The sequence below is a fragment of the Saimiri boliviensis genome, chromosome 11 (assembly GCF_048565385.1).
Source record: "Saimiri boliviensis isolate mSaiBol1 chromosome 11, mSaiBol1.pri, whole genome shotgun sequence".
Classification (NCBI taxonomy): domain Eukaryota; kingdom Metazoa; phylum Chordata; class Mammalia; order Primates; family Cebidae; genus Saimiri; species Saimiri boliviensis.
In genome coordinates this window covers 22,435,732-22,458,322 of record NC_133459.1, presented here as the reverse complement: position 1 = coordinate 22,458,322, position 22,591 = coordinate 22,435,732, and the positions used below count along the sequence as shown (strand labels likewise).

General features: G+C 48.3%; 1 protein-coding gene across 3 annotated transcripts in view; it reads left to right on the top strand.

Moving 5' to 3' along the window:
- Nucleotides 1-386: 386 nt before the first annotated feature.
- The window catches only part of IFNLR1 (interferon lambda receptor 1), a 42,060-nt gene continuing 19,855 nt past the window's right edge, over nucleotides 387-22,591 (top strand). For all 3 annotated transcript variants that reach the window (XM_039474236.2, XM_074380287.1, XM_039474238.2), the window contains exons 1-3: nucleotides 387-480; nucleotides 7,068-7,191; nucleotides 15,796-15,980. In XM_039474236.2, the coding sequence (XP_039330170.1) occupies nucleotides 423-480; nucleotides 7,068-7,191; nucleotides 15,796-15,980 (367 nt within the window). In that variant the 5' untranslated portion in view covers nucleotides 387-422. The remainder of the gene's footprint in view (nucleotides 481-7,067; nucleotides 7,192-15,795; nucleotides 15,981-22,591) is intronic.

Below are 22,591 nucleotides of genomic sequence, written 5' to 3'. Positions count from 1 at the left end.
GCCGACGGCATCTGACACCGCGGTGGCCAAACCGGCCTTGAACTCTCCCTAGTCCTGCCCAATGGCCCATCCTGGAGCACTGGATTGACCGCGGGTTATTGATCATCAGCCCGTTTCTCCCCGCCCTTCCCCCTTGCACGGATTTACAGATTTTTTTTTTTTCCCCAGGAATTGAGTAAAACAAAACTAAGTGCAGAGGAAGCGGAGGTACCGACCGGTTTCGAACGCGGGGGCCGGCGCGCTCCCTCCCCGCGGCGGGGCTGTCCCCGGGGACCCCCCTAGTGACTCCCGGGCGGCGGGGACGGGCCCGCGGCTCTGCCAGTCATTGGCTGCCGGCCGCGTCACCTGCCCGCGGTGGGCTAGGAGGCGGGAGCCGGGAGGCGGGATCTGGGCCCGGGCGGGGACGCCGCGGCGGGGAGGCCATGTCGGGGCCCGGGCGCTGGGGCCCCCTGCTCCTGTGCCTGCTGCAGGCCGCTCCAGGTAAGGTCGCGGGGCCGCGGGCGGGCGGGGGAAGGGGGGCCCCGGGCCGGGCCGCACCGCGCCCACACTCCGACGCGGAGCTCCCGGGACAGGGACGGGGTCCGCAGCCTCCGGAGCCCGGTGCGAATTGGCTCTGCCCCCGCGCTACCAGTTTGCGTCTTCCCGGGACTGAACGGAGCCGGGTCTTTGAAATTCCTTTCCCGCAGGAAACTAATCCAGTTTGCAAATTCTTCCAGCTTCAGGAGAACTGGAAAAAAGACAGCGGCAGTTTTAAAATCAACTGCATTTTTTTTTTTTTAACGAAGTGCTTTTTAAGATTTCCTAAAGAAAGCACTTGATCCCTGCGTGAAAACCACACTGGACCCTAAAGTGTGGGCATTAGGGAAAGTGGGACGGATTGAGGGCCCCTCCGATTCCCGCCGGGCCTTCGGGTGGACGGAGCTCTGGTTTCGCCTGTGCCCTGCTTTCTAACAAGGCACTTTCTCTTTTTCTTTCTATTTTTTTTTTTTTTTTTTTCCTCTACTGGTAAGTAGGGATCGGGTACAAAATACCTCGCCCTAGTACCCAACCACCAAACCTCACCTCCTCCCACTCCAACCAAAGCAGGGAGGAGGAGGTCCAGAAATTGCCCCGGGGATATTTTCCTAGCCTTGGACTCACAGTTTATAAAGATCCGGTAACATCCCTTGGTGTAATCTAATTGTCATAAAAGCCAGTATTTATTGAGCAACTTCATTGTGCCAGGCACCACGTTATTCTAGAAGCTCACAACCCAGCTGTCCTAGGAGGTAGATATTATTCTCACTTTTCCGTTGTGAAAACTGAAGCTTAGAGCAATCCAGTGAATTGCCCACGGAGGACGGCAGAGGTGAAGCACACGGAAGAGAGAAGCGGGCTGAAGCCAGCCTGGCTAGCTTTGGTCTCTGGGATGGGCACCAGGGACAGGCCGTCCTTCCGCCAGGTCGCTAGGCCAGCCAGGGATGCACCAGCCCCCAGTGCCCACAGCAGCGTTTTCTGCGGCTGAAGACGGACAGCGGACAGCGCACCTGTGTGTGGAGGGAGGGCCTTCTGTCCGCATGTCACTGTCAAACCCAGTAGTTTCCTGCCTAGATCTGGATGTGCTTTCACCTGATAAATACTTAATAGACACAACACTAACTATGGTGAGATGATTAGGGGAAGTACAGCCAGATCCAGGTTCCAGTACCTGCTCCCACACAAACTGGCCCTGCAGCCTCGGGCAAGTTAGTTAGCATCTGTCTCTGAGCCTAGTGCCCCTTCCACAGAAGGGGAATGAATGACACCTATTCATAGGGTGGTCTGTCCCGAGGATGATTGAGGTTTTGCGTGTAAAGAGGCAAACCAGTGCCTGGCATCCTTTCAAGGCTTCATAGAGGAAAACTGCTGTAGCTGCTGTTTTTCTGGTGGGACCTAGCTCAAATTTGAGGACTGTCCTGCCCAAAGGATACCTTACAAGTGGCTTGCAGGTAGCCTGGCCTGCTGGGCACCCATCAGGAAGTCCACAAGCTGGGAGTAGTAACAGCACTAGCATCGTGGTGATACAGTCCTAGCTAGAGGACACAGGATAAGGTGGAAGCAGGCACCCACTTTTGGGTCTAAAAGGTCAGGGGTACGCAGCCCAAGCTGGGGAGAGCAGGCAGTAGAACTGGGCCCTCCCTGACGCCCTTTCTGCAACCTGTATGGATTTCCATCATGGCCCATGGGACACTTCAGGGCCCTGAATTCTCCATGAGACCATGAGCTCCTATAGGGCAGGAATGAAGCTGTTGTTCCTCTTTGAAGTCCCTGGCACATCGTGGTCAACAGGTCTTGTTTGACTAGTAGTGGTCAATAGACGGATTAGTTGGAATCATAAAGTTGAACCCATGAGAACCTAGAGGACAAAGTACTGTCAAGAGCTTGGTCTCTGGAGTTGGCTAGGCCTAGATTGAATCTGATTCTACAATTTAATAGCTGAGAGGGCCTTGGTTTTCCCATGTGTAGTGATTAGAATTATTATAATGAACATCTACCTCCTCGGGATGTGGTGAGGATTAAAAGAGAAAGTACAGGTAAAGTGTTTAGCACAGAACCCAGCTCATAGAACACAATGCACATTAGCTGCTATTATTTATTTGTTTATTTGTTTGTTTTGAGACAGAGTCTCACTTTGTCACCCAGGCTGGAGTGCAGTGGCATGATATTGGCTCACTGCAACCTCCACCTCCCGGATTCAAGCTATTCTCGTGTCTCAGCCTCCCAAGGAGCTGAGATTACAGGCGTGCACCACCGCAGCCAACTAATTTTTGTGTTTTTAGAAGAGACGGGGTTTCACCATGTTGGCCAGGCTGGTCTCGAACTCCTGACCTCAGGTGATCCGCCCGTCTCTGCCTCTCAATGTGCTGGGATTACAGGCGTGAGCTACCATGCCCGGCCTTAGCTGCTATTATTACCATCCTCACTGTCATCATCATCATCACCACCTCACAGATATGTCAAGGAAGACTCCCTGGAGGAAGTGACATTTGTGACATCTCTTTCTTTTTTTGAGACAGAGTTTCGCTCCTGTTGCCCAGTCTGTAGTGCAATGGCACGATCTCAGCTCACCACCCCCTGGATTCAAATGATTCTCCTGCCTCAGCCTCCTGAGTAGCTGGGGTTACAGGCATGCACTACCACACCCAGCTAATTTTGTATTTTTAGTAGAGATGGAGTTTCTCCATGTTGGTCACCCTGGTCTCAAACTCCCAGCGCTGGTGATCTGCTGGCCTCGGCCCCCCAGAGTGCTGGGATTACAGACATGAGCCACTGCACCCAGCCTGAGTCAAGTCTTTCAAAGATATTAGATGGTGAACACCAGGAAGTCAAAGACACATGGGTTTAAAAACATCCAGAAGGATGCAGTGGCTTGGCAACCTCCAGAAGGAAGATAGCCTGGCGAGCCTGTAGGGCAGCTGTCAGGGAAAGAGCAGCGAAACGGCCTGGCCAGGCCACGTCAGGCAGGGCCTCACACACCTCAATAAGGAGTGTGGACTTTATTCTGAGGCCAAGGAAAGGGCATGGAACTGGAGAGTGGTGTTATCAGATGCATATTTCAGAAGACGAGGATTGACAGTGAGAAGGAAAATGTGCCGCGGAGGGGAATAGAGGTCAGTTAAAGGTGGTCAGGGAAAGTATCCTCGAGACAGTGACACCAAAGGAGTGTGAAAACGGCAAAGGAGTGAGCCAGGTGGATATCCAGGGGCAGAACTATTAAGGTAGAGGGAACAGCATGAGGGAACAGTGTGTGCAAAGGCCTGGAGTCGGGAGTATGGCTGGGGTGCTCCAGGAAGGGGAAAAAGGCCTGTGTGAACAGAGAAATGGGAGCAAGGGAGGAGTGGTGGGTCGGATTGGGTAGGACCTTGGTGATGATGGTAAAGACTTTGGAGTTTAGACCGGGCGCAGTGGCTCAGGCCTGTAATCCCAGCACTTTGGGAGGCCAAGGTTGGTGGATTACCTGAGGTCAGAAGTTCAAGACCAGCCTGGCCAACATGGTGAAACCCTGTCTCTATTAAAGATAAAAAAAAATTAGCCAGGTGTGGTGGCACATGCTTGTAATCCCAGCTACTCTGGAGGCCGAGGCAGGAGAATTGCTTGAACCCGGGAGGCGGAGGTTGCGGTGAGCCAAGATCGCGCCACTACACTCCAGCCTGGGCAGCAGAGTGAGACTCTGTCTCAAAATAAAATACAGCAAAAATAATAAAGACTTTGGAGTTTACCTGGAGCGAGATGGAAGCCTTTAGAGGGTGTAAGCAGAAGAGGAACATGATCTGATTTTCATTTTAACCCTTCCTGCTGTGTGGAGAATGGACCGAAGGCAAGGTGTTTTGTACATTTGTTTTCTTGAGACAGGGTCTTGCTCTGTTGGCCAGACTGAAGTGCAGTGGCACAATCACGGCAGCCTTGAACTCCTGGGCTCAGTCGATACTCCCACCTCAGCCTCCTGAGTCTCACCATTATGCCCTGCTCATTTTTTAAAAATGTATTTTGTAGAGATGGGGGTCTCCCTGTGTTGCCCAGGCAAGTCTTATATTCCTGGTCTCAAGCGATTCTCCCACCTCAATCTCCCAGAGTGCTGGGATTACAGGTGTGAGCCACCATGCCCGCCTGTTTGTTTTCTTAAAAAGGAGAAAAAGCCTTTTAATAGTATGAGATGTTTTCTGGTGTTTCTACCATAAAGCTCTTCTGTAAATCAAAATGAGAACATAATTATCGATAGGGCAGTGATCTTGGACTACAGTGCAGACTTTCATCTTACATTTGGGCTCATGAATTTTAGTGTAACTGATTATGACAGTGTTTTTTACACAGTTACGATCTAGAGCAGAACTGAAAACAAAAGCACACATACTCCACATCAGTACACTCTCTCACCAATGTATGGGCTTGGATGAACCTTCAGAAGTAGGTAAATCTGTCAGATATTTTCTTAAACCAACAGAAAAAAAATGTATATGGCAGATATTGTATGTGCGTATGTATGTATGTATTTATTTATTTTTGAGAAGGAGTCTCGCTCTGTCATCCAGGCTGGAGTGCAGTGAGACGATCTCTGCTCACTATAACCACCACCGCCTGGGTTTAAGTGACTCTCCTGCCTCAGTCTCCTGAGTAGCTAGGATTAGAGGCACGTGCCACCATGCCCAACTAAATTTGTGTATTTAGTAGAGACGGGGTTTCACCTTGTTGGTCAGGCTGGTCTCGAACTCCTGACCTCATGATCTGCCCGCCTCAGCTTCCCAAAGTGCTGGGGCTATAGGCATGAGCCTCCGTGCCCACCCTGTATTTATGTTTTTACCACCATGGAGTCCAATGTGAAATTCTCATAACTATGCAAATACATTATTAACATGTAAGCACACTTAGATATAAATATGCATATAGTCCATTAATTAAATCGAGGGAATTAAAAACATACTTTTAAGTTAAAATGAATTTTCAGGGAAAAAAGCCATTCACAAATTGCAAAACTGAAACTGTGAAATAAATAGTGAATATAGGTGTCACCTAAACTTCCATAGCAGCATGCCTGCAAATGTGGATGCAGTGATCATCCACCTGGAGACAAGGGCTTTTGAGAGCCCCCAGCTAAATTAGGGTTCCAGTAGCAGAGCGGATGGCAAGCCTGCCCGAATGTACAATGCCGGGGAGCTGGGCAGGGTATTTACAGTGTGCCCTTCAGGGAATACTTTGATTTTTGTTTTTGTTTTTGTTTTTTTGAGATGGAGTCTCGCTCTGTCGCCCAGCCTGGAGTACAGTGGCGCGATTTCAGTACTGCAACCTCTGCCTTTTGGGTTCAAGCAATTCTCATGCCTCAGCTTCCTGAGCAGGTGAGATGACAGGCCTGTGCCACCAAATTTGGGTAATTTTTTGCATTTTTAGTAGAAACAGGGTTTCACCACATTGCCCAGGTTGGTCTCGAACTCCCGACCTCAGATGATCCACCCGCCTCGGCCTCCCAAAGTGCTCACACCTGTAAAGGTATGAGCCATCTTGCCCAGCCCATGAAATACTTCTTACTGGTGGACAGCCTAATGCCTAACTGTCTAACCCATGGCTGGGGGTCCTTCACACTTGTTTATACTGGCAGACGTCCCTGTGGCTCTTGTCCGATCCGTGTCCAGGTTTGTGCCTGTTTGACCGTTGCTCTGGGCTAGGAGCCAGCCTGTGTTCCCAGTAACGCAGGGAAAATCAGGCCCAGGCTGGGCCCAGGTTCTTGAGATGGAAGGTGCAAATTCAGTACACCACCTCAATGGGAAACAAGTTCAAAGGCTTATTACTTACAGATCCCGAGCAGGGAGGGTGCAATGAGTAGGGAGGGCCATCCTCCATCCTGGGCTACGTGAAGCAGGAATGAAGAGTCAGGCAAAAAGAAAGAGAGCTTGTGGCAGTGAGAAGTGCATTATATAAGGGACAAGGCTGTGGGTCAGGTTAAGTTCAAGGGCAGATGCCTGAATGGCCCCTTTAAAGAAATGGGTGGAAAATAGGGAGCCCAGTTTGCCAGGAGGGAGAGACGCCTCTAAGTTCTTATCTCTGGACACTGACTTGGGCCATCTGAACGTGGCTTCTACTTCTAATGCCTAGGCAGCAACCTTTGCTGCATTGGAAAGGTTGGAAGCAGGGTGACCGGTTAGGAAGACTTTGGTGTAACCCATGTTATTGTAATATTCATTCATTCACTCAACAGACGTTTATTGCACACCTACTACGTGCTGCGGCCATGGCAGGCAGGCTCTGGGGACATGGCTGAGAACAGGACAGAGTTCCTGGTCCTTGATACCCACAGGGACACTCCCTCCTGGAGGCCATCGGCTTCCTGTTCCATGGTATTCTGCTGGAACCCTCAGGTCCCAGCATGTCCAGGAGCCTCCCCTCCTGGCACAGGGGCTTCTCTCATGGTACAAGGGCAGCGGTACAGCCAGTCAATGGCTCCTGGTTCCACAACTCGGTGAGCACCTGCCTGCCCTTCATGCTGCCCCTCAGCTTGGGGTGGCCCAAGTCAAGACCAGCCAGGAGCGGACGTTTCATGATCCCTCTCTTTCCCCCAGGGAGACCCCATCTGGCCCCTCCCCAGAACGTGATGCTGCTCTCCCAGAACTTCAGTGTGTACCTGACGTGGCTCCCAGGGCTTGGCAACCCCCAGGATGTGACCTATGTTGTGGCCTATCAGAGGTAGAGGGGACTCTCTCGGCTAGTGGATGAGGAGACTGAGGGGGCGGGTGGGGGCTGAAGGGGCTTCTCTGGGACAGCTGCACCCAGTGTGGGCAGCATTGGCTGGTGCACTGGGCCCCACGGGAGATGGTGTGTGGCAGGCATTTGGAGAGGGGCTTTTGATAAAGGTCTGGAGGTGGGGAAGATGTTGAATGAAGAGCAGCATACAGGTGACCAGCCTGCCAGGGCTGGGGTGGGTCTTTGATGGTGGTGTGGAGCACAGATGGAGCCATGTGGCCAGAGGATGAAATTCTCAAGTGGCTGGATGAAGTGCTTGGAGCTGTCCCAGCTGATAGGTGAGGCAACTAGATGCACAGCAGAGGAGCTGTTACCTGAGCAATCAGGCATCCCTGAATGATCACACTTTTTTTTTTTTTTTTTGAGACAGAGTCTTGCTGTGTTGCCCAGGCAGGAGTGCAGTGGTGCAATCTCAGCTCATGCAACCTCTGCCTCCTGGATGGAATCGATTCTCCTTCGTGCAAGGGATTCTCCTGCCTCAGCTCCAAGTAGCCTGGATTACAGGCATGCACCACGACACCTGCCTAATTTTTGTATTTTTAGTAGAGATGGGGGTTTTGCCATGTTGGCCAGGCTGGTCTCGAACTCCTGACCTCAGGTGATCCACCCGTCTCAGCCTCCTAGAGTGCTGGGATTACAGGTGTGAGCCACTGCGACTGGCTGAATGATCATACTTCCCCATGGGATCCTTCTCAATTTGGAAGCCTAGGCAGCCACTGTGAATCCAGAAACTGACAGTGGAAGCAGATCCACCATCTCTGAACACAGATGGGAGTCGTTTGAAGTTCTTTAGCAGGATAGTGAATGATAGAAGCAGAAACGCAGGAGGATTCACCTGGAATTGGTAAGGACAGGAGAGCAGGAAGGAGAGGGAAGCACTGTGTCCTCAGGACTCATCCTGTGCCAGGCCAAGGGCTAAGGGCCCTATGTGAATATTTCACTTCCCCTGCCAATGTCACCAGGCAGGCTCTGTGTTTTCTCCATTGTAGAGGTGAGGGGATGGAGCTCAGGGGGATGCTGTGTCTTGTCTGAGGAAGGACGTCATGGAGCCAGAAGGGGAACTCCAGTCTGACTCCAAAACTTGTGCCCTTCCTGTTCCATCATGTCTTCCCTCCATCTGTGGGATCCACATGTGAGTGATGGGGGCCTGGCTTGGGCAGGGACAAGAGAGCTTTCAAAAGCAAGAGCTCTATCAGGCGGCAGAAAACACCTACTATTTACAGTGTGACTGGCACTGTGTCAACGCATGAAATGAATTTGATCTCACAACAGCTCTGTGAGGACAAGTTCAGTACGTCTCTTTACAGAGGAGGAAACTGAAGTGCCTAGGGTGTATTTTGCTCAAAGTCACACAGCTAGGTGTAGTGTGGCTGGAATAAATTTATTTAGGAGTTGAAAGTCTGTCCTCTGGGACCAAGCATGGTGGTTTACGCCTGTAATCCCAGCACTTTGGAAGGCCAAGGTGGGCAGATTGCTTGAGTCCAAGAGTTCGAGACCATCCTGGGCAACACAGTGAAACCTGGTCTCTACAAAACACACACACACACACACACACACACACACATACACATACACACACACATACACACACACACACACACACACACAATTAGTGAGGCATAGTGGTGTGTGCCTGTGTTCTCAGCTACTTAGGAGGCCGAAGTGGGGAGATCACTTGAGCCCTGGAGGTAGAGGTTGCAATGAGCTGAGATCACACCATTACACTCCAACCTGAGTAACAAAGCAAGATCCTCAAAAGAAAGAAAATCTGTCTTCTAAACTTCTATGATATTTTTCATCTCTTTTATATTTTAAAAACCTGTGGGGGTTGTAAAATGGTGATATTCTAATTATATAATTTTTTTCATTTGTTAGTTGAAATTATTTTATAAAGAGATGTGTCCTCTCATTTGGTATTTGATATCCAGTCACACTATTCAAATAGGCAGGAGAGGATAAAGGCTTGATTTTTCCTTTACCAATTTTCAAAATAATGAATTGGTTCCCTATCATCTCCCAAAGGTGATCGCTAGTTTATTATTATCATATGAACTCGACGCACTCATTGAATCTTGAATTGCCCCGTCTTTGTCCAGTGGGAGTGTCATCGAGCTTGCTCCTGAGTCCTTTTAACCTGACTCTAGTGGTCTTTGATACCTTGCCAGCTGTCTGTCACAACAAGATGTTCCAGGCCCCTCTGGTACAATTCCTGACCTAAAACCTGCAGTCAGCCATTTCTCCACTTAGTAAGAAATGGTTGTAAAGACCCTAATCTGCATGCTAGCTATGGTGCTCACTACTTAGCCATTGCTTTTGGTCTTTTCAGTAAACAGACTGATGTGTGCATACCACATAGACACACACACACACGCACGTAAGTTGTTTGTGTGTTTCTTTTTTGAGACAGAGTCTCACCCTGTCACGCAGGCTATAGAGTGCAGTGGCATGATCTCGGCTCACTGCAACCTCTGCCTCCTGGGTTCAAGAGATTCTCCTGCCTCAGCCTCCCAAGTAGCTGGGATTACAGCCACCTGCCACCACGCTCAGCTAATTTTTTGTATTTTTAGTAGAGACAGGGTTTTACCATGTTGGCCGGGCTGGTCTCCAACTCCTGACCTCAAGTGATCTGCCCCCCTCAGCATCCCAAAATGCTGGGATTACAGGCATGAGCCATCGCACCCAGCCTACATGTACATAATTTTTAAGATAAAATGCCTAATGAGTTTCTACTAGTGCTTCCAATCTAAATTTAGTTTCTTACGATTTTTACTTGACTTCTTCTATATTATATCTGTATTTTCTTTCTTCGCATTGAGAATCCTGGCTCTCAAGGACAGGGGAGATGATAGAACGAGAATGACCCGTCTTTACTCATTTTCTTTATCCCAAAACATACATTCTTGCATCTTAATAGTTTCTTGCTCTTTTTGCCCACAGGGTTTGTGATGGTTAATAATACCAGGTGTCAACTTAATTGGATTGAAGGATGCTTAGACGGCTGTTAAAATTTTGTTTCTGCATGTGCCTATGAGGGTGTTGCCAGAGGAGATCAATATTTGAGTCAGGGGACTGGGACAGGAAGACCCACCCTCACTCACTGTTGGGGGGCACAACCCAGTTGGCTGTCAGGGTGGCTGGAAAGCAGGTGAAAGCTGGTGGGATAGCCTTGCGTGCTGGGTCTTCTAGCTTCCTTCTTCCTCCCGTGCTGTATACTTCCTTCTGCTCCTCCTGCCCTTGGACAGCACACTCTGGGTTCTTTGGCCTTTGGACTCTTGGACTTAAATCAGTGGTTTTTGCTGGGGCTCTCTGAAGGCTGCACTCTTGGCTTCCCTGGTTTTGAGGGTTTCAGATTCGGACTGAGCCACACTACTGGCTTCTTTCTTTCCACCTTGCTGACAGCCTATCACACTTCGCCTTGTGATGGTATGAGCCAATTCTCCTTAATAAGCTTTCATATATACATAGATCCTATTAGTTCTGTTCCACTGGAGAATCCTGACTAATAAAGGGTTGTTGCTCTTTCCTTAAAATCTAGCAAGTTTATTTGACTGTATGTTGGTAATGCTTATTCATTCTGGGTTGATATTTTTAAGTACTCAATATTCCCATTTAATACATAGTTCCAAGTCATTTTTATTTCAGGAAAGTTTTCTTAAATTATAGTTTTAGAATTTGTTCTATTTTCTTGCTTTGGTTTAGGGACTCATATCATTTGTATGTTGAATCTTCTTTTTTTGTTTTCCATATTTGTCTTTCCACTGAGCACAGTGACTCACACCTATAATTCCAAGACTTTGTGAGGCAGAGGTGGGAGGATCGCTTGAGCCCAGGAGTTTGAGACCAGCCTCAGCAACATAGTGAGACCCTGTCTCAAATTAAAGAAAAAGGAGAGAATATTTGTCTTTTGCTTTCAAACGCCTTTTATCTGTCTATCTAGCTACTATTCTGTTCTCCAAATGAATTAGATTTCACTCTTGATTTTATTTTTTATTTTTTGAGATGGAGTCACGCTCCCATCATGTAGGCTGGAGTGTAGTGGCGTGATCTCGGCTCACTGCAACCTCCACCTCCTGGTTTCAAGCGATTCTCCTTCCTCAGCCTCTCGAGTAGTTGGGATTATAGGCACATGCCACCACGCCCAGCTAATTTTTGTATTTTTAGTAGAGACAGGGTTTCACCACGTTGTCCAGGCTGGTCGCAAACCCTGACCTCAGGTGATCCACCCGCCTGGGCCTCCCAAAGTGCTAGGATTACAGGCATGAACCACTGCCCCCGGCCTCACTCTTGATTTTTTAAAAAACTGAGTGCTTTCATGTTTGAGATTATTCAACATATCATTTATAATCTTTCTCTTGGTTACATTTATTTTTCCTAAAACTCTAGTCTGCTTTTAGCTGACACGTTCACAACTAAGAATGTACATTTCTTATTATAGACTACCTTGTGGAATTCATTCCAATTTTCTTTTTACATTGAATGAAAATATATATAGAATAAAATGTTCCCATTTTAAAGTACACAATTTGGTGAGTTTTGGCAAAAGTATGTACCCGTGTAACCACTACCACAATCAAGATGTGAGACATCTCTATCACCCCAGAAAGTTTCCTCATCCACTTTGCACTGGGGCCTCCTAGATCCAGGCACCTACAGATCTGCTTTCTGACACTGTGGATTGAACTTTGCATGTTCCAGAATTTCATGTAAATGGATGTCCACAGTACATGCCCTTCTGTGTCTGGCGCTTTTCACTCAGCAGAATGTTTCTGAAATCCACCCACATTGTTAGGTGTATTCGTAATTAATTCCTTTTTCTTGCTGAGTAGTAATGCCATTGTGTGACTCTGTATGACATTTGTTCATCCATGTCCCCGTCAGTGGACATGCCGATTGTTTCCCTGCCCTCCAGACTTCCCAAATTTGTGTCCTTCTCATATGCAAAATACATTCACTCCATCCCAGCAGCCCCAAAACTCTTAGCCCATTTCAGCATCTACTCTAAATTCGAAGTCTTATCTAAATCAGGTCTGGGTGTGACTGGAGGTATTAACTCATCCTGAGGCCAAATCCCTCTCCACCTACGAACCTGTGAAACCCGGCTGGTTTTGTGCTTTGAAAATAAAGTGGTGGGACAGATGTGGAATAGACTTTCCCGTTCCAAAAGAGAAAAATAGGAAAGAAGGAAAGAGTGACAGGTCCCAAGCAAGTCTAAAATCTGGCAGGCCAAATTCCATTAGATTTTAAGTCTCAAGAATAGCCCTCTGGCTCAGTGCTCTGCCCTCTGGGTCCACTGGGGTGGCAGCCCCACCCCTTTGCCCTGGGTGGTGACCCTACTCTCGAGGCCCTGGTTAGCAGCAGCCTAGCCTGCTGAAACTGAGGAGGGGACAGCCTTGCCTCTAGGTCTTTGGTGGCAGTGACAATCCTACTGAGCTCTGAATCATCTTCCAGGTAATTTTTCCCTGTTCTTGAAGGATAATGCATGTTCACAGCCGAATAGCTCCAGCTCTTCCTTCATTCTGTCCCATCTCCGTCCCCTTTAGGCAAAGCTGGCAGCCTCGGCTGGTATAATCCCATCAGTATTTCTGTGAGTTGCACCTCCGATCTCCTTACCAAATGATTTTCTAGTCGCAACCTTGATGTCCTCCCCAGAACACGCTTTCTCTCTCCTCACTCTTTTTTTTTTTTTTTCTTTTCTGCAATGCGAATTGGCTGAAAATCTTCCAAGTCTTCAAGTTCTAGTTCCTTTTTGCTTACCAAGTCCTTTCATGTATCTCTTCTCTCACATTTTACTACAAGCAGTAAGAAGAAACCAGGTCGCACCTACAGCACTTTGCTTAGCAATCTCTTCAGCTAAGTGTCCAAGTTCATCTCTTTTAAGTTCTCTCTTTTTTTTTTTTTTTTTTTGAGACAGAGTTTCGCTCTCATTACCCAGGCTGGAGTGCAATGGCGCCATCTCGGCTCACCGCAACCTCCGCCTCCTGGGTTCAGGCAATTCTCCTGCCTCAGCCTCCTGAGTAGCTGGGATTACAGGCACGCGCCACCATGCCCAGCTAATTTTTTGTATTTTTAGTAGAGACGGGGTTTCACCATGTTGACCAGGATGGTCTCGATCTCTTGACCTCGTGATCCACCCGCCTCGGCCTCCCAAAGTGCTGTGATTACAGGCTTGAGCTACTGCACCCGGCCAAGTTCTCTCTTTTTTGTTCATTTACTTTATGTTATAATTTTTGAGACGCTAGCCAATGATCCTTGAACTTTGAATTTCTGCAAAACTCTAGAAGACAGTTCAGCCAGTTCTTTGCCACTTTATAACAAGGGTCATTTTTCCTCCAGTTTCTAATAACACGTTCCTCTTTTCCATCTGAGACCTCACCAGAAACACCTTTAATGTTTATATTCCTACCAGTAGTCCCCTTAAGGCAATATAGGCTTTCTGTAACGTGCACGTCAAACCTCTTTTAGATTCTACCCATTACGCAGTTCCAAAACCACTTCCACATTTTTAGGTATTTGTTACATCGGCACCTCATTTCTGGTGCCCAAATCTGCATTTGTTGGCTAGGGCTGCCATAACCTATTACCACAGTCTGGGTAAACGACAGAATTTATTTTCTCACCGTTCTGAAGGTTGGAAGTCCAAGGTCAAGGCATTGCTGGGTTTAGTTTCTCCTGAAGCCTCTCTCCTTGGCTAGCAGATGGCGCCTTCTTGCTGTGGTCTCACATGGATTTCTCTCTGTGTGTGTTCACTCTGGTGTCTCTTCCTCTTCTCATAAGGACATCAGTCTTACTGGATTAGGGCCCTAGCCTTATTACTTCATTTAATCATAATTATCTCCAAGTATAGTACCCTTGGGGATGAGGGCTTCAACATATGAATTTTGGAGCAACTCAATTCAGTCCATAATAGGGCTATTATGAATTAAGCTGTTGTGAACATTCGTATGTAAGTCTTTGTATGAATATGTTTTCATTTCTCTTAAAGATCTAGGAGTATCAGCCTGTGAGACCACATAGTGAGACCCCATCTCCACAGAAGTTTTCAAAATTAGCCAGCATGGTGGCTCACACCTGTAGCCCTGGCATCTCGGGAGGCTGAGGTGGGAGGATCCCTTGAGCTCAAGAGTTTTAGGCTGCAGTGAGCTATGATTGCACCCCTGCACCCCAGCCTGGGTGACAGAGTGAGACTCTACCTCTAAAAAGAGAGAGAGAAGAGAGGAAGGAAAGAAGAAAGGGAGGGAGAGAGAGAGAAGGAAAATGGATGTAGGAGTAGAATCTAGGAGATTAGGTAATGAACGTATACAGGAGACCGTTGACCTGTTTCCAAAGTGACTGTACCATTGTTCGTTGCCACCAACAATATGCGATGAGAGTTCTAGTTACTCCACGTGCTTGTTAACACTTAGTATTATCAGTCTTTTTCATTTTAACCATTCTGGTGAGTACGTAGTCGTATTTTCTGCTGTGGCCTCCTTGCTGTTTGACCAGAGTGAGCTTGTAAAAACATGTTAGGCTGGGCACAGTGGCTCACGCCTGTAATCCCAGCACTTTGAGAGGCCGAGGTAGGTGGATCACCTGAGGTCAGGAGTTGGAGACCAGCCTGGCCAACATGGTGAAACCCTGTCTCTACTACAAATACAAAATCAGCCAGGCATGGTGGCATGCACTTGTAATCACAGCTACTTGGGAGGCTGAGGCAGGAGAATCACTTGAACCTGGGAGGTGGAGGTTGCAGTGAGCCAAGATCACGCCACTGCACTCCAGCCTGGGCAACAGAGTGAGACTCCATCTCAAAAAACAAAACAAAAGCATGTTAGAGTTAGACCCCCTGTGTCTCTGGCTTAGTCCATTTGTGCTGCTTTAACAAAATACCTTAGAATGGGGTAATTCTAGTAATTGCTATTAATAAATAATAGCAATTTACTTTTCACAGTTTTAGAGGCTGGGAAGTCCAGGATCACAGTGGCACCTGATTCCGTTCTGGTAAGGGCTGCTCTCTGCTTCCCAGATGGTGCCTCCTCTCCATCTTCACATAGTGGAAGGGCAAACACTGTGTCCTCACGTGGCAGAAGAGATGGAAGGGCCAGGCAGCTCTCTGAAGCCTCCAGGTTGGAGTCAGGACCTGCATGTTCCCCTCCGACATCCACAGAGTACCCATCATGGTGCTTGGCATGCAGCAGGTGACCCATAAAAGCCTGAAGGAACAAACTTATAGTAATGGTCACTAGTACTAGGAATAGCAGCAACCCCAACAGCCCTGTGAGGGAGGCATTACAGATGAGGAAACTGAGGCTTAGGAGCAGGGACCTGCCCATAGTCCCTAAGCTAGGGAGGGGCAGGGCTGGGATTCCCCCTCTCATCCATCTGGCTCCAGAACCTGAGCTGCTGACCCGGCTGCTCTCATCCTGTCTCAGCCAGTGTCTGCCTGTCTGGACAGATGGACCTATGGGCAGTCCAGCCAAATGGAGGGACACGTGATCACCTGTTCTCTAAGTTCCCAACCCTGAGAGGCTGAGTCCATGGCCTAAGCTCTCCTGCCTCCTTCCCCAGCTCTCCCACCCCTGGACGGTGGCGCAAAGTTGAAAAGTGTGCAGGAACCAAGGAGCTGGTGTGTGCTCTGATGTGCCTGAAGAAACAGGATCTGTACAACAAGTTCAAAGGGCGCGTGCGGACGGTTTCTCCCAGCTCCAAGTCCCCCTGGGTGGAGTCCGAATACCTGGATTACCTTTTTGAAGGTAAGTCTGTTTGTAAGGGACCGAGTGGGAGGCTCTCCATCCCATCCAGGAGCTGTGCTCAGTGGTGCTGCGCTCCTGACCATCTGTCTCCCACTTCCTCAAAGCAGAGGGCAGCTCCTGGGGCCAGCCCCTTTGAGATGGGGTGTGGGACCAGCAGCAGCCCGGGGCCGTGTCTGGCAGCCTGTCAGGGAGTGAGGGGAGCTCCAGCAATCTCACAGGCACCCTCTGCTAACAGTGTCCATTATCTTCAGCTGAGCACCATTTGGTCACGGACCGCACAAGGCACTTGATATGCTTATTCCTATTTTTTATGTCCACCTTCTCTCCTTAAAATCAATGCTTAAAACAAATTCGGGGGCAGGCACAGTGGCTCATGCCTGTAATCCCAGCACTCTGGGAGGCCGAGGTGGGCGGATCACCTGAGGTCGGGAGTTTGAGACCAGCCTGGCCAACATGGTAAAACCCCGTCTTTACTGAAAATACAAAAATTAGCAGGGCATGATGGTGGGTGCCTATAATCCCAGCCACTCGGGAGGCTGAGACAGGAGACTCACTTGAACCCAGGAGGCGGAGGTTGCAGTGAGCCAAGATCACGCCATGGCACTCCAGCCTGGGCAACAGAACGAGATTCTGTCTTTAAATAAGTAAATAAATAAATTCTGGATGCTAAAGTATTTTCTGTAGGCTGCAGAAATTTGGGTGGGGGGTGGTAAAGAAGACAGAAAAAATGTCCTATGCTTACTGCCAGAAATCGCAAGCGTTGACCTTGGGTGAGGAACGCACTTCTTTTTTTCAGTCTGTTTTTAATCTTCACAGCAGTCTTGTGAGGTTCATTTCCATCAACCCAAGACACACAGAAGCTAAGAAACCTGGCAGAATACAGCACTAGTAACCAGCGTACATAGATATCAATTAGATCTTTCTGACCTTGGGCAGGCCCGGGTAACAAGGGGAAGATAAATGCCCAGACAGTGTCCTCAGAGGGCTGAGAGCTGTTACTTGCTGCCCAGGCTTTTCACAATGTTCAAGGACAAAATAAGGCTTTAAGAGAGAAGAGGGAGGGGCTGATGGCGGGGCAGCAGGAAAGGATGGTAGAGAAGGAAGAAGAGATGATTCGTGGGGGAAGAAGCTGGCTCGGCGGATGGATAAAAGGAGGGAAGGACAGATGGGTAAGACGAAAGGGAGGATGGAGGGGATGGAGGAGGCAGCGATGGAAAATGGGAAAGAAGGAGGCTGGATGGAAGGATGGATGCCTGTTAGCAAGGAAATGCATGTGGAGGGAGAGGTGGCGGATAGGAAGTGTATTCGTTAAGGTTCTCCAGAGAAACCGAACCAATGGGATGTATACAAATATAATAAGAGGAGGCCAGGCGTGGTGGCTCACATCTGTAATCCCAGCACTTTGGGAGGCCAAGGCAGATGGATCACTTGAGACCAGGAGTTCGAGACCAGCCTGGCCAGCATGGTGAAACCCCATCTCTACTAAAAATACAAAAATTAGCTGGGCGTGGTGGCACACACACGTAGTCCCAGCTCCTCAGGAGGCTGAGGCAGGAGAGTCACTTGAACCTGGGAGGCGGGGGTTGCGAGCCAATATCAGGTCACTGCACTCCAGCCTGGGTGACAGAGCAAGACTCCATCTCCAAAAAAACCAACAAAAAAAGATATAATAAGAAGAGATGTATTATGGGAAATGGCTCCTGCAATTATAGACACAAAAACATCCACAATATGTGATCATATGCTGGAGAACCAGGAAAGCTTGTGGTGTGATTCCATCTGAGTCTGAAGGCCCAAGACCAGGGGAGCAGTGGCATCCGAGGCCACAGGCCCGACAATCAGAAAGGCCACTGGTATAAGTCCCAGAGCCCAAATGTCTGAGAACAGGAAGCTCCGACGTCCAAGGGTAGGAAAGTTGATGTGCCAGCTCAGGAAGAGACAGCTTGAATGTGCCATTCCTCCATCTTTTGTTCTCTTTGGGCCCTCAGTGGACTGGATGATGCCTGCCCACACTGGTGAGGACACATCTTCACCCAGTCTACGGATTCAAATGTTGATGTCTTCCGGAAAAGTCCTCACAAATGGGCCCAGAAATAATGTTTTACCAACTACCTGGGTATTCCTTAGCCCAGTCAAATTGACACATAAAATCAACCATCACCGGCCAGGCACTGTGGTTCACACCCGTAATCCCAGCACTTTGGGAGGTCAAGGTGGGAGGGTCCCTTGAGGCCAAGGCAGGCAGATCACTTGAGCCCAGGAGTTCAAGACCAGCCTGGACAACATAAGTAGAACTCATCTCTACAAAAAAAAAAAAAAAAAAAAAAGAATAAATTATCTGGATGTGGTGGTGCACACCTGTGGTCCCAGCTATTTGGGAGGCCAAAATGGGAAGATGACTTGAGCCTGGGAAGTCAAGGCTGCAGTGAGCCATAATTGTTCTGTTGCACTCCAGCCTGGGTGACAGAGCAACACCTTGTCTTAAAGGAAAAAAAATGCAACCATCACAGAAGGCAGAAAGACAGCCAGATGGGTGTGTGAGTGGGTGGGCAGATACTGTAGAAGAAAAGTGGGACATCCAGGAAGGGAAGGAAGGCTGGAGCGCAGGAGAAGAAAGGAAGGAAGGAGAGACAAGAAGGAAGGATATGTCGAAAGATAAAAAAGAAGAATGGATGGATGGGAAGAATGGAGAGTAGCTAAGAAGGCTGACCTGCTAGATAAAAGGGAGGAAGTTTAGATGAATAATTAGAAATGAGGCACAGGAAGGAAAAAATATTGGCTAGAAAGGGTGAATGAGGGGAAAGGAAGGGACGGACGGATGGATGGATGGACGGATGGATGGACGGACGGGAAGGAAAGGAAGGATGAGAAGGCAGACAGGAAGGCTGTCTGGCTAGAAGTATGGTGGACAAACCACAGTAATTGAATGGCTAGGAATAAGACATTAGAAGAATAAAGGGAAAGACACAAAGAGATTTAAAAGGTTTTAATTGTTGCCTCCTCCCTGAATTTCTCCTGATTCTTCAGCCCCGTATCCCAAGCCAGGGTGACTCTTCCTGCCTTTGCACTCCTTCCACACTTTTCTTGCTCTCACCTTGTGGCCTTGGTCACTTTCTTATGGTAGTTTGCATATTTCATTTACCCCAAAGCTTATCCTGACCTCCAAGGAGGCCTCGTCTCCCCATTCCCATCAGCTCCCTTCCCAAAGCTTGATACCTGGTCAGTACCCAGCAGATGTTACCTAAACATGTAAGTAATGGCATTGTGAGGAAGCCATGTGTTTACCTTGACCACAAACAGAGGACAGAGGTGACTAGTGTTGTCAGAGATCCCTGCTGCCTGGGAATCAGGGAAGGCTGCATGGAAGAAGTGGTATTTCAGTTAGAACTTGAAGGATGGTGTATTAGTTTTCTCTGGCTGCCATATCCCTTGGCACATTGCCCTCTCCATCTTTAAACCATTGGGCAAGGCTAGAGGGCCCTCAACACACTGTCGGTAGGAATATGGAAGTTAAAGACTCAGGGTGCAGAAAGAAACAAGCAGCATTATAGAGAAAAGCTAAATCCCCTCCGAGATTACCTCAATCATCGTGAAGAGCCTGTTAGTAGACACACCGATACTCAAGGCATTGCTTCACAAGGTAAGGAACACAGTATTGAAAACTCGAGGAAGGGAGACACTTGTTCCGTATTGGCAGAAAGCTTAGCAGAACTGTGTCCTGCAGTCATGTGGGAAGCAGAGCTCATACATGATGAACTTGAGTGCTTATCGGAGGAGGTTTCCAAATAAAATGTGGAAGGCAAAGCCTGGTTTCTTCCTGCCACTTACAGTAAAATGCAAGAGGAGAGAGAGAAAATGAGGGAAGAATTTAAACAGAAAGGAACTAGGACTTGAGGATTTCTGAAGTTCTCAACATATGCAAAAAAAAAAAACAATAAAATTAAAAGAGTGTAGCCAAGTATGGTGGCTCATGCCTGTAATCCCAGCGATTTGGGAGGCCAAGTTGGGCAGACCACCTGAGGTCGGGAGTTTGAGACTAGCCTGGCCAATGCGGTGAAACCCTGCCTCTACTAAAAATACAAAAATTAGCTGGGTGTGGTGGTGGGCACTGGTAATCCCAGCTTCTCGGGAGGCTGAGGCAGGAGGATCACTTGAACCCAACAGGCAGAGGTTGCAGTGAGCCAAGATCACGCAACTACACTCCAGCCTGGGTGACAGAGCAAGACTCCACCTCAATAAAACACAAAAATTGCTCCCAAAAGTGTGACATAGAGAAACAGCCAAACCTCAGGAAGATAAAAGATCAAAGTACTCAGTCACTTAGAAGGCTCTGTGAAGAGATTAAGTGTATAACTCACAGTGTCGTTAAATCAAACCAGGGGATTTCTAGGAAGCTGAAGAGCATTGTCCCTCAGCCATGTCAGCTGGAGCCAAAGTAGAGAAGGTTTATCTGAAAAAAAAAGATTTGTGGACCTGGATTTATCTAGTAATGCAGTGGATTCCCCCATGACATTCATAGGAGACCCATAAAGTTCCTGAGAACTTTACATCCACAGAAACACTGTTATCTTGGGCTAAATGGAACACAGAAGGTATGAAATCGAAGGAGGCTGTTGGACTGTCCAGTTTCTACTGGTGAAATGCACACTGGCAAAACTACTTAAATGCAAATACCTGCTACCTTTAGCAAAAAGGAAGTATGACTCAGACAGTGAAACCGGAAGTTTAGAGGGCAGTGCTAAGAGCCAAAGAGAATTATTCCCGGGCCTTGAAACCTAATGGAGTTTTCTTGGCTGGATTTTCAAGCTGCGTTGGAACATGACTTTATTGTCCCTTCCATTTCCCCATGCTTGAACCAGATTATCTGGAACTGCCTGTCCTGTGCCTGTCCCACATTTTATGGTTGGGAGCAGATAACTGCAGTTTTGCTGGCCCACAGATGGAGAGAAACTGTGCCCCAGGAGTTATACTGTCGGACGATGCCCCGGGTCTATTTGACTCTGATTTAAATACTGTTGATTTGGGAATTTGAGTTGATACCATAAGGAAATGAGATCGTGGGGGACATTGGGATGGAGGGAATGGGTTTTGCATTTGAAAGAGATATGGATTTGGGGTGGGGGGCAGGGGGAGGACTATGGTAGGCAGAATGAGCCTCTAAAAGTGCTCTGCCCTAGTCCCTGGCAGCTGAGAATACGTCAGATGTCAGTATTGCATGGCAATAGGGAATCTTAATTAAGGTTATAGACTGCTATGGTTTGAATGTCCCCTGAAAACTCATATTGACATTTAATCAACATTGTGATTGCATTCAGAAGCAGCACTATTAAAAGGTGACTTAGTCCTTAAGAGCTCTGCCCCCATGAACAGATTAATGTCAGTCTTGCGGGAGTGTGTTTATCAAGAATGGATTGTTAGAAAAGTGAATTCTGGCCAGGTGCAGTGGCTCATGCCCATAATCCTAGCATGTTGGGGTGCCGAGGCTGGTGGGTCTCTTGAAGTCATTAGTTTGAGACCAGCCCGGCCAATGTGGTAAAACCCTGTCTCTACTAAAAAATACAAAAATTATCCACAAGTGGTGGTGCATGCCTGTGATCCCAGCTACTCGGGAGGCTGAAGCAGAAGCATCTCCTGAATCCAGGAGGCAGAGGTTGCAGTGAGCCAGTATTGCCCCATTGCACTCCAGCCTGGGTGACAGAGCAAGACTCTGTCTCAAAAAAAAAGAAAAGAAAAGAAAAGTGAGTTCTGCCCTCTCTTCCTGGCTCACTGTCCCCCTCTCTTGCCCTCCACCTTCCACCTTGGGAAGGCCAGCATAAAGGCCCTCGCCAGATGCCGGTGCCATGTGTTTGGACTTCCAAATATCCAGAACCACGAGCCAAATACATTTCCATTCATTATAAGTTACCCAGTGTGTGATAGTCTGTAATAGCAACACAAAATGGACTGAGACATAGATCTTCAAATAGTGAGGTTATCCTGGGTAATCCAGATGGGCCCAGTCTAATCCCATGAGCCCTTGAAACTTTCTCCAGCTGGAGGCAGAAGAAAAGTGCCAGGCCATGGTGCCTTTTCTGGTTTGACGATGGAAGGGCAATGTGATGAGAAATGCAGGTGCCTTCCAGAGCTGAGAGGCTCCCACTAACAACCAGCCAGGAAACAGTGACCACAGCTCTACAGCCACAGAGAACTAAGTTTTGCTGACAACCCAAGGGAGCTTGGAAGTGTCTTCTCCCCCAGTGGTTCCAGATGTGAGACCCAGAGCAGAGGAACCAGCCGAGCCCCCCTGGAATTCTGACCTTCTGACCTAGAGAACTGTGAGATCCTAAGTCTGTATGGTTTTTAAGCTACAGCGTGTATGGTAATTTGTCATGGCAGCAATAGGAAATGTACCCAGATGGGCAGGATCTGCCAGGCCAGTGACATGTGGAGGGCATCCAGGTGGAAGCGATGGCATGAGTGAAGCCGGGTCACTGATGAGCCTGCCCGGGTCACCTCTCCTCTCTAAAACTCAGTTTTCCCCTCTATGAAATGAGAATAGTGATGATACCTCCCTCCCAGGGTCAGTGCAAGTCTGAAATAACAGATTATAAGGTGCTAGGTGCACAGGAAGT